Here is an 18,179-nt window from a genome sequence, read left to right as displayed (position 1 = left end):
ATACCTATTCCAAGGCCCAGCAAAACAGGCTTTCCACCAAGCAAGCCATGCTGCTGTACCTGCTGACAGCTGGAACATTGTCTTTGTTGAAAAATCAGCAGCGACACAATAGTTGAAACCACACCATTTTGAGGGAATTGTAAAGGTACAGATGTTCAAACACTGTGTATTTACTGAATGTTGAAAGCTGTAATGTTCATGTTTGCCTAAATCCTTCCTGCAGAACAGTCATCCAAAGAAATGAATGCCTTCATTTTTTTGCAGACTTCAGAATAATTTTATATATTTACCTCTTAGGCTCTTCTGAAATTCGTAAATCACACCTAATGAGTAGTATTAGCACACACTTACTGCAATTATGTGATGAATGTTTGATTTCTGGCTTACAGCCTGAAAAATACATAGATTTCTGTGATCTCTAGAAAGGTAAAGATGAAACCTCATGCTTTAATTAGGGGCTAATAGCTTTAGTTCACTGTAATGCAAAGGCCTCTGGTTTTTTTAAAAAGCTTTCAAACCCAGCTGAAAGTCTGCAATTCAATTAGTTCAGAGTTACACATCAGCTGGTCAAGCAGTGACAGCACAAGGAGCTAGTGCTCTCTCCATTAGAGCTTTTACCCTGGGGAAAAAATACAATGCTTTTCCATCCTCTGACTTCACCAGTGCTGCTTAACTGGTGGAGACTGAGCTCAGTCAGTCCTACCACTGCAGCTGTGCAGGATGAAACTGCTGAGTCTCTCTGTATTTCACTAGTGAGCACTACTGCAGCCACTGTGACCCTATGGGGGAAAAACAGAAAAACTGAATTTCCGTATGAGTGTGCATAGTTTTTAATAGAAATATGGGTATAAATGCTGTATGACCAGAAATATGTGTATGTGAAAGGGCCAAGCACCACTTAAAAGAGAGGCAATAGTGAGGGATGCCATTTCATCATGGAGATGAACTCATTGCTGTTATGGAGCATGCAGGTAAGACCACAGCACAGACAGCTCCTGGACAGAAGATTCCACACGGAGCAGGACAGGGGCAGAGGCTGCAGAAAATTACATATGCCAATCCTCCTTCTGAGAGCCCAGTGAAGGCTAACAGCAACAGGATATAAAAGATATGTTAAAGGATATAAAGGATTTGTCAAAAAACTTAGTTCATCATTGATAATCAAGAAGAACCTGGGAGATGAAGTGAAGATTTGACTCATCCTCTATGTTGTGCACAAGCAGTCCTGGTCAGACCATTAGAATAGGTATGGCCAGGTGACTTGGAATAATACAGCCCTCTGCCTCTTCCATAGGAACTTTCAGTAAGTTTTGTAACAATTAATTCCTGTAAAGACAAACTAACCACTGTCAGATTTCAGTCATTAAATTGCTGTAATCTAAACAAAACATAGAAGCTCTGGTCCCAGTATCTTTAAGCTGCATGTGCTGAACAGAACTTCACTTTAAAAGAGCTGCTCGGGCTACTGAGGAACTGCAGCCACTGGCTTCTCCTGGCAAGCAAGGACCCTGCAGGGATGGTTGCACAGCACCCTCTCCTGCCAGCAGCCCTTGAGAGCCCTTCTGAAGAGAGATGGGGACTCTCACCTAGGAGGGACTGTTCTTCCCCAGCAAAGCCTTCCTTAGATGTGGGTGTGCCTGGAAGGTGAGAAACTGTCCTTAGAAAAAACACATGTTGGTGTTTCTTTTCATACTGGTGTAAGAGGTGAGAGCTGATGTGACAATGCCAACAGGCAGAGCCAAGAGTCACCAGACTCTCCTTCCCATGGACATGAACTTACTGAGCAGAACCTCAGCTCTGAGGTTCAAAGCAGCTCTCTGCATGACCACCTTTTGGGCAGATTACTGCTACTGGCTAAATCCTGACTGCCAGCTGTGAATTCAGTATTAGTCCATTATTGAGATCTCAAGATTGTTCTGCTTGCAGTTCTTTGTGACCCTGGAGTCAGTGGGTCAATACATGGAACCCTTTCCCACAGCAAGATTTCACCAAAACTTCCTAAAACCTCCATTTACCAGGAACCAGAGCAACTTAATCAGCCAGTGACACAGCACCACACTGTGCCACCACGGCTGTATCACCCCTAGCACCCTGCTCCCTACCCTTAGTCCAAGGTCTCTCTTACAGTTCCTACACTGCCTCAATGACCAAGCCTGGGAGCCTCTGTGATGCCACTGGGAACAGGACCTTTAGGAAGTCTGTGCTGTGACAGTGACTAACAAATCCCAGAATTTTTACAGCCAAATACTCCCTGGTCCTGCAGGATCCATGAAAGCAGCAATTACACACAGGCACATCATATGTGAGAGGTGAGCACCTGTCCCAAGGCTGCACAGGTAGAGCTGCTACAGTAGCAGTCTTCAAAGAGATAAAATTCAATCAAGAAATGCAACCTCCTAAAAAACAAGTTATTATTCTTAGTGGCCTGCCATGTCACCTGTGGTCAATCAGTCTTTGCAAACTGGCTGCTGCTCAGCTTATAAAACCCACCTTCCTCTGCCTGGCTGTATTGTCTGACTGTAATACATGCAGCTGCAGTATTTGTGCAGTCATAGCTCACACAAGATAATAACCAAAAACCAACTTGATTGGGGAATACATACTAAGTATATTCTATTTGTGGCTAAGCTGATATTTGTGAAGGAACACAAATTCATTAAAGCCAGGATTTAACAGACCACTTACAAAAAAAGAAGCTACCTCTATTTTTAAGGGAAAAGGTAACTCTATCATCCATATACTGAGGCAGTTTTGATAAAACCAAGAAATAATCTGATTGCCACTAGATGGCACATGTCAATTACTAATCTATGTTTGAAAGCAGGATTCCTTTTATTAAAAAAAATACATAATTTTCCATCTCTTTGCTAACATAACACTTCATAATCATGCTTGCTTTCTATTTTTAAATCAGACAGCTTAAAAAAATGAAAAGCATAGGGGAAAAAAACGAATTTTTAACTAAAAATACACCATCTGCCTGTGAAAATCTAGCTTGATTCTGTCATATCTACAACCAAACCAAGTTAATAACCAGAATCACAGATGGTTTCTTTATATAAATATGTACATCTCCCCATAGTGACTCTTTCAGCTGCTTCCTGAAACTGCTGGCATGGCATTGCCCCGTTTCCTAGGCAATAGCTGGGCCCTGCACTCAGCCTGGACATTATGCAGCTGGAATGGGTTTTAGAAGATGCCATCCCCTGCCTGTGGCTGTTTCCTAAGCCAACAAAGGATGTAGTGGTGGACAGCCAGGTCTCTACCAAAGAAGAGTAACAGATGGGTATAAACACATTTTCGTGCAGCTGGTCTTTTCCTCGGATGATGCTATCTGTTGAAGGGTTCTTTTAACTTACCCAAATCCACACATAAAGCTACATACCAAATATTGTGGTGACCTCAATATGATAGCATAGACCACATTCAGAGCAATAAAGGCAAAAATTAATCCTGCTACAGTTTAACAGTATGAGCTGACAAGGCACCACTAAAATATAAACAAGCATTGTGGCATGCCATGCTCATTCTCTCTCAGTAGTTTTGTATTAGGGTCTCTTCAATAAGAAGTGGTCATTTCCTAATTTTCATATGTCCAAACTCACTTGAGATGAACACTTGAGCTGGGTTCTGCTCTTCTTCTATTACCAGCAGCAAAATGTGTTTCAGACAAAACTGCAAGCCTACTGCTACCATTCTGAAAATGGGTACCTGTCATCTTCCATGAAATTCCATGAGCGTCAAACCTGTTAAATAACAATATAGAGAATAAACAGAATTCAATACACTCCTCAGTTCTACTTCAGTCACTTGAAAACCTATGGAAGCTAAAATTGACCAAGATTGTGCTATGTGGTGGCAGAGTCTAAAGGTTCTTGGGAGGTCAGAGGCAACAAGATCTAAAAGCTAGACTGGCCCATGCAGAACTCTGGACTACTCTGAATTTCTACTCTGAACTACCAAACTTCTTTAGGTAACCATATGACTCAAGCTCCCTTCATATGCCAGTGAAGGCTGAAAGACCACAATTAAAACCAGTGTATAGTAAAAGCATTTGAAAGAACACCCTAAGGAATAGAGTAACACAGAGTCCAAGACTAGGACATGCATAGTTTAAGCTCCATTCATGGCTGTGACACTGATAGGAGTGATAAAAATCAATTAACTACCTATGTGTAGGCTTCAGTTTATGAATACCTGTAAAATGGGAGTCCTGATAAATGCCTGAAGCCACTCCGAAATCTTCTAATGATCTGTTGAAATACTGGATACTATTATAAACTAATTGAAACTAACATCTTTCCTATGGTCCGCTTTAAAATCTGATGTCAAGTTTTTTCATGTCTGGATTTAAAGAGCTGATTATAAGATGGCAGCTTCCATCCTACTGTATCATTAAATCATGTGCTGCTGTTAGCAGTGAGATATTTTGGGAAGAGTAAATTATTTGTGAAATAACCAGATAACTGCAAATAAAAGTAACTGTCTTAATAAAAATAGTATTTTAAAATTAATATATAGAATACGTAAAGCCTTAAAAAAACAGCTGCAGTGTGTGTAATCTGCTAATGAAACTGAACAAACATTGATCTCAGGCTTGCTACTATGAAACTATGACAGGGTAAGGAGTGCCCACTTACCATTCACTTCCATCTGACTTCAGCATCACTGAAAAAGTGTTTTTAAGTGATAAGAAGAACAATCACTGACCTGCACTCCAGCTAGGAATTAATTAATAGCAAATTGTACATGCAGATGTAAATTAATCAAATGTATATAACAGCAGCTCCCCAGTTTAAAGCTTCATAATTTAGAACTCGCTCTCCAGAAGCCTCACCATACAGAAAGATATATATTTATTTTAAGGGAAAAATAAAATTATAAGAGCAGTTTCACTTGTTTTTACATAAAAAAGAAGGCGCACCTGCACAATTTTTTACTAAGAACTTCTCTTAAAGGTGCCTTAAAACAAATGGTGAACTAGCTGGGATATTTAGCACCACTGCGTTTAGAGCTTACACTGAAAGAAGAATTGCAGCTGAGGGCATGTCCATCCCACACCACCATCACTGCCCACTGCTGGCTGGCCAGTACCAGGCTGCCTTCTTTGTCAAGTTTTAGTACCCAGTTCTTAAAGCATTCATTTACCTTAAAGAAAAACTCAGGTGACTATGATGCTCCTTCTGAATATTTTAATGAAAACAGACTGTTCATGTTCAGTCAAGAAATTAATGCTGAAATGACAACCCTAATCCTAGGGATAGTATAAAAATGGCAGATTCAGCTCCCCATTTTTAAAAAAGTGCTCTGTTGCCATGCCTTCCCATTCTAGGACACCAGGAACTACTAAATGTGCAGTTTGTTTTCCTGTTGCTTTAAATTTTGTTTAGGCATTGGCTTAACTTCTTACAGAAAGAAATAAATATCTCAAGAATTACAATAAAAATGCGACAAAGAATAAAGTAAGGACTTAGATCTTTGAGTTCACAGTAGAATGATGTACTTTCCTGTAAGTTTTTTTTTCAGGACTGACACAGACAGTAAGTAAAAATCTTCAAAGTGCCCTAACAACTTTGGCACCTATATGTCATTCACAGAAGAAAATGAAAGCACTTTGTCAAACAGAAATAAATCTCCTCAACAAAATACAATGGCTTTAAAAAGATTAACTAGTGATAGCATTATTACCTTTAGGGATTTTGAATTCAGTCCAAGTGCAGAGTAATACAAAATTACATAGAAAGTCAGTGTCAGGATAATGCAGTAATCTAATATTTCCCTTACAAAACAAACAAAAAAACCCAACCCTCAAATAATACTTAGATCTGCCTACGTTCTTAATTAGTACTGATAACTAAGAATTGCTATGTTGAAGAATCACAATTGTCAGAGTAAAATTCTCTACAGTGTAAAAACCTGCTCTGGGAAGGTTTATTCTTTATACTGTATCTCTGCTCTTAACTCTCTGGAGAGGTAATTTACCAACATTGCTGTCAATTGCTGCTGGATACTAGCACTTCCCATTACAAGAGCAGTCAGCTGAGCAATATCAGTCCAGTCTAAGTTTCTGAGAATAACCATGGCTTCATCATACAGTTTCTGCTGCTCAGTAGGAGGCAACTCCATCAAAATCTGAGGGACCGGCCTGAATTGTCCAGTAGTCATCCAGGCACCAAGCAATCCACCAAATGCTCCTCCTAGAAAAAAGAGAGAGATGTTACTCTTTACCAGTTCATGTTAAAAACTGAAATTCTGTCCATAGCTTTTATCACCAATGTTCTCACCTTCACTAGAAATCAATTAAGAGTTGTGTATGTAATGTGTTTAACTAAGTTTATACACGAAATTCAAAGCACAAAGCTTTTTAAAGTTTCTTACATCCACACCAATCACAAAGGAATTCTACACAATCAAAATTAATACCTTCAAGCTATAAATCAGAAACACAGTAAAACTCCTTAGGGCACTGGTCTCTTTAGGATAATCCCTACTCCTAAGTAAAACCACACCCAAGGAAAACAACTGTCTCATTAATACATAATCTCTAACTAGAGACTCCCAGAACAGTCCAAGCTCTCTGCTTCTTTAGAGCCTCACACTGCAGGCTCCTGCTCCCTTGGAGGTGGTCCACCCCTCAGAAGGAGCTCAGAGACCAAATCCATCAGCTTCCTAGGATTAGACACAGTGATACTTTCATCTATCAAACCAACACTCCACTTGCACTGCCCACCCCAGCTGAGGGATCCTCTACAGCTGATGTGATTGTGGCTCCTGCAGACAAACAAGGTTGTTCTCTTTCCAAATTAACTGTCAAACTTGCAAGACAGTCCTTTTCAACAGGAGACTTGACACTGCTGCCCAGAGATACTGACATCCATGTAGTAGGAAGGAGAGCCCTGATAATGGAGGGGTGTCAGAACAGTCACTGCCTCCAAAATTCCCACCTCAGGAACCGCTCCTAAAAATTTATTTACACACTCACAGGGATGCTGTTTTTCATTAGACAAAACTTTCTTACCTTCGCATTTTACTCAGTTGGCATTTTTTTTCCTATGGTACCACAGAAATGCTTGAAAGCCTATGATGGTTGAATTCATCTCAACTTTTATGAGAACATCAATATCTGATTTAGGGGGGCTTAATGCAAAAGCCACTAGAAGCACTGATGTCTAATTTCCTTGTCCATGGAGACAAGATTTGTTACATGACCACGCTTCTTCCCCCACACAGCACACTCACAATCCATTCTCTGCAGAGCAAGAAGTCCTTAGAAAGCACAATGTGCAACTTTCTGCAGTGACCACTGCAGATGGAAGGTAATTAATTCTCTAATTCTTGGTGCAAGGCAGTAAGGACAATCCCTGCTATCCAGTCCCACACCTATCTAGGCTGTTTGTGTAGTGCAAGTGCAGTTGATTGCAAAAATCCACTCAAGACCCAAGTCATTTACCTTTGCAATTTTAAAAGGTAAATGAGGTTCTTCCAACTGTCACTGGGACATAGCTTTTGATATACTTAGTACACATTATTATTATATATACTTGTTATTGTATACATTTTATATACAGTCACAGGTATACGTGTTCAAGTGCCTTCAGCAGAGGCTGAAGAAGACTGAGTTTGACTGGGGGTCATTACAAATACCTAAACACCCAAACAAAATGTGAAAACATATCTGAGAATAACTTGTTAATCATCATCTCACTCAAGAATGAGGTCACTTAGATTTTTACTTTTACTTTTGATTTACAGCTTATAAATTTCCCACACCCACACCTCAGACCTGTTTCATCCCACACCTCAGACACTGGCATACCTCAGCAGATGGGAAACAGAGCTCCACCCATCAAAAGCAAATTATTTGTTAAAAGGTTGTTCCAAGGGTTTCAAGGATGTCACTATCTCAGTCTCAGCCTTCCAGATGCACACCGGATATAATCAAGTATCACCCTAGAAGGAAACACTGACAAGTGCCTTCCTGATGCACACCCCATTTCTAAAAAGCCAACATATAAAATGACATCTTGTGAAAGTCCAGCTACATAAAACCACATACTCCTTTCCTTCAACCCACACCTACTACACAGACTTCCGAGTTTCTTCCCTCAGGGACTTAACACACTTACCTACAGCAATGCCAGGTGGACCTCCCATCAGACCCCCAACAAAAGCTGTGGCACCCGCCAGCAACGCTCCTCGACCAGAGTGTTTGACAGCAGCTTTCATCCCTCTCTCCTCAGAGAGATGGCAGAGAAGTTGCATAATACCATCAATATCAACGGGCATCTTGGCAAGCTAAGATCCTGGAAAAGACACTTTAAGTTATCTTTTGATCACTGGCATAAGGATTAAACCTTGTTGCTAAATGAATTTTAGGAAAAAGAAGATCAAGAGCCTGTGAGACTAAAAGACAGAGGCTCAGTCAAGACAAGAAAAATTCACTTTCTCTATCACTTCTGGGAAAACCAAACCCCTTTGAAAATGGTTTATGAAAACAGAGAGCATACTAGAAAAAGGATAAGTACCAGCAATCAGAGAAAATTTAATCTTTGGCTTTCAGTTTGACAACGCAAATGGATACACTTTAACAACTATTGTAATGACAGGAGAAAAGAGATACTAAAAATATAAGCATCTCATGTTGCAAAAATAAGTTCTGTACTAATAAAGGACATTGATTCAGACCAATGAGATCAGAGGAAAACCCATAAAGTCAAATTATTCACAGTGGTAATGGATTAAGGGTTGGATTTGATGATCTCAGAGGTCCCTTCCAACCCAGATGATCACCCTTAATTTATGAATTAACAAGGTGTTGAGCAGATCTAAAAAAAAATAATGGCTGAGGAATTTATGTACGGTCCCTCACAGGTATTTTGTGATTTAGCAGTCCAAGTAAGCAGGATATACTAAGTGTCTAGGCAGGTTAGGCCTCAGATTTCCTTTAGTCTTAGTGGAAGGAGATAATTCCAGATGAGCAGTTTCCTGCATGTTTAGGCTTCCAAGAGACTTGTAAAATCAGCTCCTAAAGGGTGATTTTTTTTTTTCATTTCCTAGCCAGCTTCTGCACTTTGAAAGCAGCATTTTAAAAAATAAAGAGTTACAGGTTACTTGCATCAGCTAGCTGATTTTGAGGCCTAAACAATCAAACTTTCAGTTGAGATAGAGCTGACTCATGGAAAACACATAAATAGCAGAGCTTATTCCCTGTAGAGATGCTTCACACAGAATGTTGCGCTGATACCTTCAAAATCTCAACCAAACCTGAAAATTAGAGAGACTTTCCTTGGCTCACCAAAAACCCCCAAGCTTTAGGTCACTACAATCAATCGACTTCTGAATGTTTTAAAATGTAATAAAATGACTAATACAGACAGAGCATGTCATTATAAACTCTTTCAAACAGCCAAAAATTAATTACATTTCAGATATACTTCTATTTTCCTACAAGACAATTTCAATTTTATTATTGCTGAAACAATGACACAGCAGCAGTGAAACTTACGGGGGGCGGGGGAGGGGCTTCAATCAAACCGGAGGCTTCAATCCCATCTCACTATTTCTAGGTCTCCTCTCGCCCTCCCCAAACAACGCCCTCAAACCCCGGGGCACCCCAGACCCCGCAGCAATAGGTGTCGGTCCGGAGGGACCCCGCCCCACACCGCCCTCCCGGGGCAGCCCCAGCACCCGCTGGGCCACGTTCTGCGGCCCCACGCCCCGCAGCCTCTTCCGGAACCTTCCCGGCCCCCGCAAACCTCGCTGACAGCGGGGCGGGGTGCAGGGAGCTCCCCAGGAAGCGGCGCCCACGCCGCCGCGGCCCTTTCCCTTTCTTTCTTCCTTTCTTCCTTCCCTCCCTGCCTCTTTCCCCCCGTCTCCCCTCCGCCTACCTCAGCCGGCAGCGCGCTCGCCGCCCGCCTCATGGGAGGGCGGGCCGGGAGCGGCTGCGGCGGCGCTGCCGGCAGCGGGGGAGGAGCGCGGCGACCCCGCGCAGCCCAGCCCCCTGCCCGGCCCCCTGCCCACCGGAGAGCTCGGGGCGACCCTTGAGTGTTGGTGGCTGCTCCGAGAGAGATCGGCAGTCCCTGCGCGGCCCGCGCTCACCTCCTCGGTCTGCGGGCCCCGCTCCCCCCCCGCTGCAGCCGGACTCTGCGACGGCTCCCACGCTTGCTCCACGTAGCCCGGGGGCGTTCGGCAATAGGTGTTGCGGTGCTGCCGCCTCCTCCCGCCGGCCCCCGCGGCGGCACCGAAACCAAAACCGGCCCAGGCCCCTCAGGCGGGCGGAGCGCACTGAGCTGGGCGGGCAGGCGCGGTGTAGCCGCTCTCCTGCGGCTCGGTGCTCGTTTTATAACAGGAGAACGCGCCCCGGGGAACACACAGGGGGTGCTCAGTCTGGAGAAGAGGAGGCTCAAGGGAGACCTCATCATTCTCTTCAACTCCCTGGAAGGAGGCTGTAGCCGGGGGGGGGTCGAGCTCTTCTCCCAGGCAGCTTGCAGCCAGAAAAGAGGGCATGGGCTTAAGCTCTGTCAGGGGAGGCTTAGGTTGGATATTAGGAAGAAGTTCTTTACAGAAAGGGTAATCAAGCATTGGAATGGGCTGCCCAGGGAGGTGGTGGATTCTCCATCCCTGGGTTTTTTAAGGCGAGGCTGATGTGGCACTCAGTGCCAGGGTCTGGGAACCACGGCGGTAGTGGATCAAGGGTTGGACTTGATGATCTCAGAGCTCACGATTCCATGATTCACCTGCTGCTCCCCTGCATGGCACTGGTGTGTTATAAACTGTCACGGTGTCTCCAGGAACGCGGCTCTGGAAAAATCACCTTCCAGCCCCAGCTGAGCTGTTGCAGGCGGAGGAGAAAAGGGGCTGCTTACCACAGAATGCTGTTAAAACTGGTGCTAACCTGGGAATATCATCTGAGAATATCTTTTCCATACGTTTCATCCAGGTTTATTTCAGTCATCAGCTGGGTAAAAGTGCAGCATGCTACTCTGATAGAGCACCATATGCACTCACACAAGCCATGCACTGAAGCAGCAATCAACAGCTGTGTCACATATGGCTCCTGAAATGCCACACTGCTTCTGAACACCAGTACAAGCTCTGAAAAGTTATTGCCTAATGTTTAAAATGCTGCCATTTCCCCAAAACAGATTAACAGATTATTTTTTTGGTTTTGTCATCTAAGACTTTCTTTGTTATTATTTAATTTCTTCAGTTCCTTGTTCAGAAAGTGGAAAGGCAGGATGAGGAGAAGTAATATAATTCAAAATTTTTGTCCTTTTCCTGTGGCTGCACTGGGGACTTCTTAACCTCCCTGTGCTTTATGTGATCACATAAAATAACTCTCTGTATAACAACTCAAAATGTTACAAGTCTACTGGTGCTCTTGATTTTTATGATTTGGATGTAAAAAATGAACATGATTCCTAACACAAGCAAAGAAACAAAATGCCACGTACCTTTTAAAAAGTAACACCCTAAATTCCAGCTGTAAGCAGCTTTCCAAGGAGCAAAATTAAGAGCAACGAAGTATGCAAACCATCAAAGAAGGGAATTGCTATCAGTTTATCTCAAACTGAATGATTACTTGACTACTCCAGTTAAAAATAAATACAGGTTCCTAGGGCTACATTCTCAGGTATTTATTAGGTCTGTTTTTTTCTCTGGTAGAATTTACTAAAATGAAAATGCAAGATAACAGTGAAGATGGTATCCTTTAAGGATGTACATGCTGCTATAAATCATAATACACAGAGAAATTCCGATTCTGTTGAAGTCAATGGGAATCTGGTTATAGTTAGCAGCTGAATTAGGATTTGATTCTGCAGGTAGTTACCAGCATCTGCTACCATGCCTGTTACTCTCCTTGGTGAGCATTAACCCACACACGAGTCAGCACACCACACATTCCACCCAACATTCTGTGAGTTTGGGCTCAGTAACTGCACAGAAGTCCTACAAAGCCCATTCTTGGGCTTACTGAAGCAGCAAAACCCGCAATAGATTTTCTCCTGCCCAGGTTTGCTCCCGGCGGGCTCCATCTGGTGGCTCCCCGCCCCTCGCCACCGCAGGGGCTCCGCTACGCTCCTGCCGGCCGGGAAAACCGCATCCAAACCGGGAAAAGAGACGGCTCTCCTGGCCGGATTCTCCTGTACAGCATTGTGTATTCTGGATGGGTCTGCCACTGTAATTCCAGCGTGTATTTATGCATTTCAACATCCACTCTTAATTAATACCTGAGATAAAAGTTCACGTGCTTTTTAAATTCTGGGAGCAGGTGGAGTGACAGCAATTCAAGGTGGTCCTGCTGCAAGTCCCATCCTGCCAATGATCTGATTGTATTCACTACAGTCTGCTGGGCTCTTGTAAATACTAGATGTTATTGTGATTTCCATATTGTCCCCTTTATCAGCCTGGATTCACTAGTTATTTTCCTTTATCAGGATGTTTTACATCTTTTTCCTATTCAGGTTTCTACAAAGTCTACACCTCTAAAAAAACAAGAGAAAAATAATTCCCTTTCACCCCCTGAAATCCTCAAGTCATCAGTCAAAATCAACTACAGCAATGGTGCACTGGTGTTCTGGTTTGGTAAGTCACTCAGCAGATCTCTGTCAAGTCCTTTCCTAACACGCAGCAGAACCCAAAATAGCCACAAACCAGTCCAGCATGTCCTCATGCTGCCTTTACTGCATATTTTCACAGTTTTTGTCATACTAGAAGATAGGCCAAGGGGCACCAGGAACTATTTCAGTTGGAGATGGACTGTTGCTACCAACAGAAATTATTCATCCTGGTCTTTTCAGCCAGCTCTTTATGGGGTCTCCAAAAAAAAAAAAAAAAATGCCCTTCAGAAGCAGGCTCAGTCTGGAGGAATTGTCCAGAAATACCTGATGCTATTAGCAAAAATATCTATTACCTTCACAGGAAGGCATGACAGATTTTTCTTAGGATGAGGCCCTTAATCTTGATGGATAGAAAAAAAATGTTTCTCTAAATTTTCTTCTGTGTCAAAGACTCCTGGAGGAAACATAAGGATTAGGCAACTGTATCTGACAAACTTAGTTTCATAATCTCACAGTTGTGTTTGTTATTTTTTTTCTTAAAAATGTTAAATATCTTACTATCGTATTGGCAGGAAAACAAATAAAAAAAAGAACATTCAAAACTTGAGGCACGTGTAAGTAATATAGATCCATTTGCCTAAGCTTGCAAAGCACCTAAGAATATACTTGAGCTTGCACTTTTGTGTTCATGTGTTAACTCAAATGTGAGTGTGGCTTAATTTACAATTTACTATCAAAACAAAGACAGAGGAGAGAAAATGAAGAAATGTCAAGTGTTTCCCAGAATGTGTGATGGAAGTATGTCACAGAGAAGAAAGGGGATGGAAGACGTAAGAAAGCAAGTTTCTAATCATATCCAAGTTGAGGAGGGTAAGAGATTTCTATTGGTTCCACTAAAAGTTTGGGAAACCCTATGCGGCAATGAAAAAAAAGCTGCTTTGCTTATCCCTGTCTAACATCTAGAGCTCTAGACAACCTATATTTCTCCCAGGATACTATAAGAATCTGGTATACATGCTCTTATAGAGTCACAGAAATAACAGAATCTGTTCTGAAATCTGCTTCTGCTTCATATTATAATTTTAAACTTCCCTTCTTGACAATGTGGTTTTATAACTTCTCAGTTCCTAATAATAATCTCTGGATTATAAAAAAAAAAAGAAAAAAGAGGTGAGTTTCACAAGATCAAACAAGTCACAACCTACATTGAAAGAGAGAATTAACATAAAAGTAATACTATAGCATTTAAGTCCTAGCCCAGAGCAACTTAGTAAGGGAAATTTTATAACTGCAGAATGCCTGTTCTAAAGGAATGGCACTTATGGCACTTTCTCCAGAACCATGTGCAATGAGAAAAGGTAACAAGGAACCTGACTCCAATTTTTACCTGTTAACACTCTTTACCTCTGCCCGTGAGGTGTAAGTAATAGAGCAAAAATGACCAAATAGCTGCAGGATGACACAACAGCAGGTTACAGAGATCCACTACAAGCAAAGCATCTGCTCAGCAGCAAATCCCTTCCCCATTTCCTGCATTCGATAATCATCAGGGTCTGATTTCTAATTGAATGCAAATAAAGGATATAACAGGTTTTTGCATATGAAGTGAAGATATAGAACATCTGTCTCTTCATTGCCTTTCAATGTACCTTATGTGATGTTAAGCAAAGAAGAGGTTTGCCTCATCAGCTTGCAGGAAACAGTGAATCTGAAGAACAGTGTGACTGAATTAAATCATTCCTGCTGCTGTAAAAGGTGCTGCTTTGGTCTCCCCGCACACTCTCAGGTGATAAAATGCCAAGATGGGCAAAATCAGTTTCAGTGCCAAAATGATGGACTACTGGCACAGAAGGTCACAAAACACTATTAATTGCCTTAAATCACGTCAGTCTTGAGAGATAATCCAAAAATATAGACTGGCACCTTGGAATAAAGTACACACTGCTAGCTAGCACTATCCAAGCGAGCTTTTAAAGATATTTAAGACATATCCTAGACTGCAAATGGTATACCTCTCTTCTGCTCTTTTACAGTCTTATTATAGTAATAATTTATGCTGTCTTTTTACTTCTTCAGCAGCCTAATTCAGTAATTGTGTTTACTAGTACAGAGTAGCCATTTTGTCACACTTCCAGAAAAGGTACAGCAAATCTGAATGCAAAAGTCAGTGTACAAAAATTAGCTTACATGTTTATATGTTATAGTATAGATGAATACTAAAGTAGAAATAAAATCCTGATTAAAAGTTAGCTGCAAAAAATACCTGCACTTTCCAGAGAGGAGACAAAAAAAAAATTCCCTACAACCACTTTCTCCAATCCTCACTCTTTTGCAGACTATGTCTAAGAAAAGTGCATCTGAGGTTTCTTCAACCTCTAATTAGACTAAGATACAAAATCAGATTTAAAATGTGTATTGTAAAGTCAGCGAAGGAACAAAGCATTCTAATATCAAGGAAGGAAGTATGACATTTGAAGGTGTCTAGAATAACAGTCATAGATTCCCATGCTTGTTACTACTCAGTGGTGTGAAAAATCTGCACCATAACCTGGTGCTTGTGGAGTCTGAGAATAATAAATCTTCAGCTACAAATAATTCTGGCCCCAAACACACAGTACTTCAGAGTAAGCACAAATAAGCTGACTTAAGTCCCATCAGAGTCAAGGTTCCTTGGCTGATTTCATTTCCAACTGACTTCATGAGTGTTGAATTAGAGCCCAAATATACAAAGCTGTTTGACCGAGTTTCCTGTTCTTCTGGGAACACAATAAAAATATCTCCAGCCTTCCTGAGTCTGACTTCTGATAATGTGATAGGCAAGAGGGGAGCTCACAGTCAGCAATGTACTAAGATGAAAGGGAAGAGGACAACCTGTACAGATTGTATTGCCTGGTTTGTTGATTTTTTTTTTCTCATGGGATAGGTTGGAGGCAAGAAGATGGAAAGGTAAATTTGCATCATTCTCTGCAATGATGGACCAGATTCAAAGTTTCCAGAAGTCACTGCAAATACCTGTTATGACAGGATTTTCAGTCAGGATTGTGAGTCTTACACAGTTTAGCACGTTATATTTTAATACTGCCTCTTGGGCCAGCTCACTGATTCATTTGCAATAATATGGGTGTCACCATTTGGGGTCATACAATGCCTGTTGCTATAACAGGATTCCCTAAAAATCTATTGCTAAGCTAAATGAAGAGCAGGGCAGTGTTTATAGTTGTCCTATGATGTGATCTATACTTTTGGGGAAAAAAGAAGTGGAAACTCATTGCAAACTACAAAGAGGCCTTTTGCTGGTTTTATGCAGACCTCAGATTGGGAATCACCACCTTAAAAATCACAAAAATTACTGTCTTGGGAGTAAAATGGTGTGTTTGCAAAACCAGTAATAGGCATAATTTATAAAGAAAAGCCAATGCCAAAGGGCTTTACCTACAATGGCATACATATACACAATTATGAGAGTCAAGTGCTACTGGAATAGAGGGCGTTGACCAAGCAGATGAATAGAAAGCAAAATAACTGGGTAGCTCATTCTTTACAATAAGTTCCAGTGGATCTTTCATTATGTCCTAAGTAGACAAGCATTAAGTTCTCAAAAAGTGTGTTGAGAAGACTCACAGCAGGATGTGCCAATCTCTATACCACAGAAAAATAAAAGGCTAGGATTTTGCTGCAATTAGAATAAACAACAATCCTTAATTTGTGTCAAACAGTAGATGTCCCCCTTTGCCAGTATGTGAAACAGGTGTAAGATGTTAGGGTACACATCCACGGCCAGCATTACTACTCCTTTTACTCCTTTTCTTAGCCTACATTCCCATCATGCCTCCTAGAAAAATCCAAGAGGGAAGAAAGATAACACTGAGTTCAACCCTGAGAACAGAGCCCCATGAAAGCAAAATTATAAACTCTACTGAGAAGATTTTCCTCAGAAAGATCACAGGTCTCATGCTTTAGTCATGGCCCTTTCCTTTGCCAGCAGGTTCAGAGAGTGATCTGTGAGAGCTAAGTGATTTCTTTCAAGTAAGCTGCTCACAATGACTACAGAAACCTCAAGGATTACAGTGCACAAACAATGGAAGAAAAGCTGCTTCAAATAATACACCCAGACAATGGAGTTGCCACTATGGTAGCAATGCAAAATATGGACAGGGATTTAAATGAAACGGGTGATATCTGTATACTTTGGAGGGCTCACGTGTGCCAAATTTGGCAGCTTGAGTGTTCATATTGCTTGTTGCTCCACCCCTTGAACAATGAGGCTAAACCCCATATGTGCAGGAGTTGGTAGAGCACAAGCAGTTTTGCTAATCAAACTGCATGCAAAAGCAAAAAGACAAAGGAAACTAGTAATGCTTAGACTAGCATTGGGGAAATAATTAAGCATGAATGAAATATTGTATGTGGATTTGAAACGAATGTTCCTGGAAACAATTGGGCTGTTTCAGTTGTGCTGCTTTCCCCCCTAAGTTTCACAAAGTAATTTGCATGTGATTTAAACGCCATAAATTGTTGCAAACTTTTTGGTTTTATTTACATAAAACAAAATGCTCATTTCCAGTATTGTTTGGTTTACCTGATGAGAGTGAAATGTAGAGGAAACTCATCTCTCCCAAAAATATTCCAGATTTCTCATGTGTGAGCCAGAAAGCAGGTCCCTGCCTTCAGCTTTGCCTTCCACAGAGAATCAGTGCTCTCTCCATGCAGCAGGGATACAGAAGCAGATCTGCCAGCTGAGCCAAGCTGGAGCTGCAAGCTGGTCAAGGGTACTGGACTAGGCTGCCTTGCACTTGTCAGTGTTTCATGGCCCTTCATGAAAACAACCCCAGTCTCAGCACTGTGTGATCTGCTGGCCAAAACTATTTCTGGGACAGCTTAGCTGTTTGCAGCTTAAGTTCATGTTTCTCTGATGAATTTTCTTTGAGAAACTCGCATGATGTTTAATTTCAACCACCATAACTTACAATGCCTACACTCTTCTCTGATGCTCATATTTTCACTTCTACTGAATGTTACCCACACATCACCAATTTGATTTCACCACTGATACGTATTTGCCTTTCTTCTTGACTATTTAATTACACTTCTTTTATCAAAGTCCTTTCCAAGCCTGCTTTCTCCTCTCAACTATCAGGGGATCGACAACTTCCAGTTCAGAACCCTTGCCATTATGTGCATTCGGACAGGTATAAAGAAATGAAATGACTGAAATCCAGAAATAAAAAAAAAAAAGGTGAGTACAAGACAGCCTAAAATGTTAGGTAGGTGCAGATCACGATGCGATATTATATGGGACCTGTAAGCCATTGAAAACTAAATACTGGTACCATCACCTGAAAAACAGAGACCTATCTACCTGCAGAAGAAGGAACTGAACATCTAGGATAAATTTTAATGTTATGGCCATATTACAGTAGATCATTATTTGGGCTTCTGACCTGTGAAGACTGTGTGCAGGTTTCCTTAATACTTAATTTATGTCTGGTCGCTCTCTCCAGTCTAAAAAGGAAACCAACAAATATTCTCCCCTTCTCAGACAATACAAGGCTGCTTTTCCCCATGGTCTGTTGTAACAGACCCAACATCACAGATTTCAAACCAAATGAACTCATTATG

The 18,179-nt window shown here is 41.5% G+C and overlaps 3 protein-coding genes across 5 annotated transcripts in view; 1 reads left to right on the top strand and 2 right to left on the bottom strand.

Moving 5' to 3' along the window:
- Positions 1 to 18,179, top strand: part of POP4 (POP4 homolog, ribonuclease P/MRP subunit) — a 377,629-nt gene that overhangs the window by 37,272 nt on the left and 322,178 nt on the right. The gene's annotated exons all lie outside the window — the stretch shown is intronic.
- Positions 5,178 to 18,179, bottom strand: part of C13H19orf12 (chromosome 13 C19orf12 homolog) — a 252,445-nt gene continuing 239,443 nt past the window's right edge. Inside the window, exons 1-3 of one of the 3 annotated variants that reach the window (XM_071756815.1) lie at positions 9,888 to 10,188; positions 8,127 to 8,303; positions 5,178 to 6,197 (exon numbers count right to left, since the gene is read on the bottom strand). In XM_071756815.1, the coding sequence (XP_071612916.1) occupies positions 5,932 to 6,197; positions 8,127 to 8,286 (426 nt within the window). In that variant the 5' untranslated portion in view covers positions 8,287 to 8,303; positions 9,888 to 10,188 and the 3' untranslated portion in view covers positions 5,178 to 5,931. Of the gene's footprint in view, positions 6,198 to 8,126; positions 8,304 to 9,887; positions 10,189 to 18,179 lie in introns of those variants that run through there. The other 2 variants (XM_071756816.1, XM_071756817.1) reach the window with 2 other exon arrangements.
- LOC139802179 (uncharacterized protein F13E9.13, mitochondrial-like) overlaps positions 12,665 to 18,179 on the bottom strand; it is a 40,475-nt gene continuing 34,960 nt past the window's right edge. Inside the window, 1 exon segment of the mRNA XM_071757065.1 lies at positions 12,665 to 13,014. Coding sequence (XP_071613166.1) covers positions 12,956 to 13,014 — 59 coding nt within the window. The 3' untranslated portion in view covers positions 12,665 to 12,955.

Source organism: Heliangelus exortis, chromosome 13 (genome assembly GCF_036169615.1).
Source record: "Heliangelus exortis chromosome 13, bHelExo1.hap1, whole genome shotgun sequence".
Lineage (NCBI taxonomy): Eukaryota > Metazoa > Chordata > Aves > Apodiformes > Trochilidae > Heliangelus > Heliangelus exortis.
This window is presented reverse-complemented; position numbering and strand designations above follow the sequence as displayed.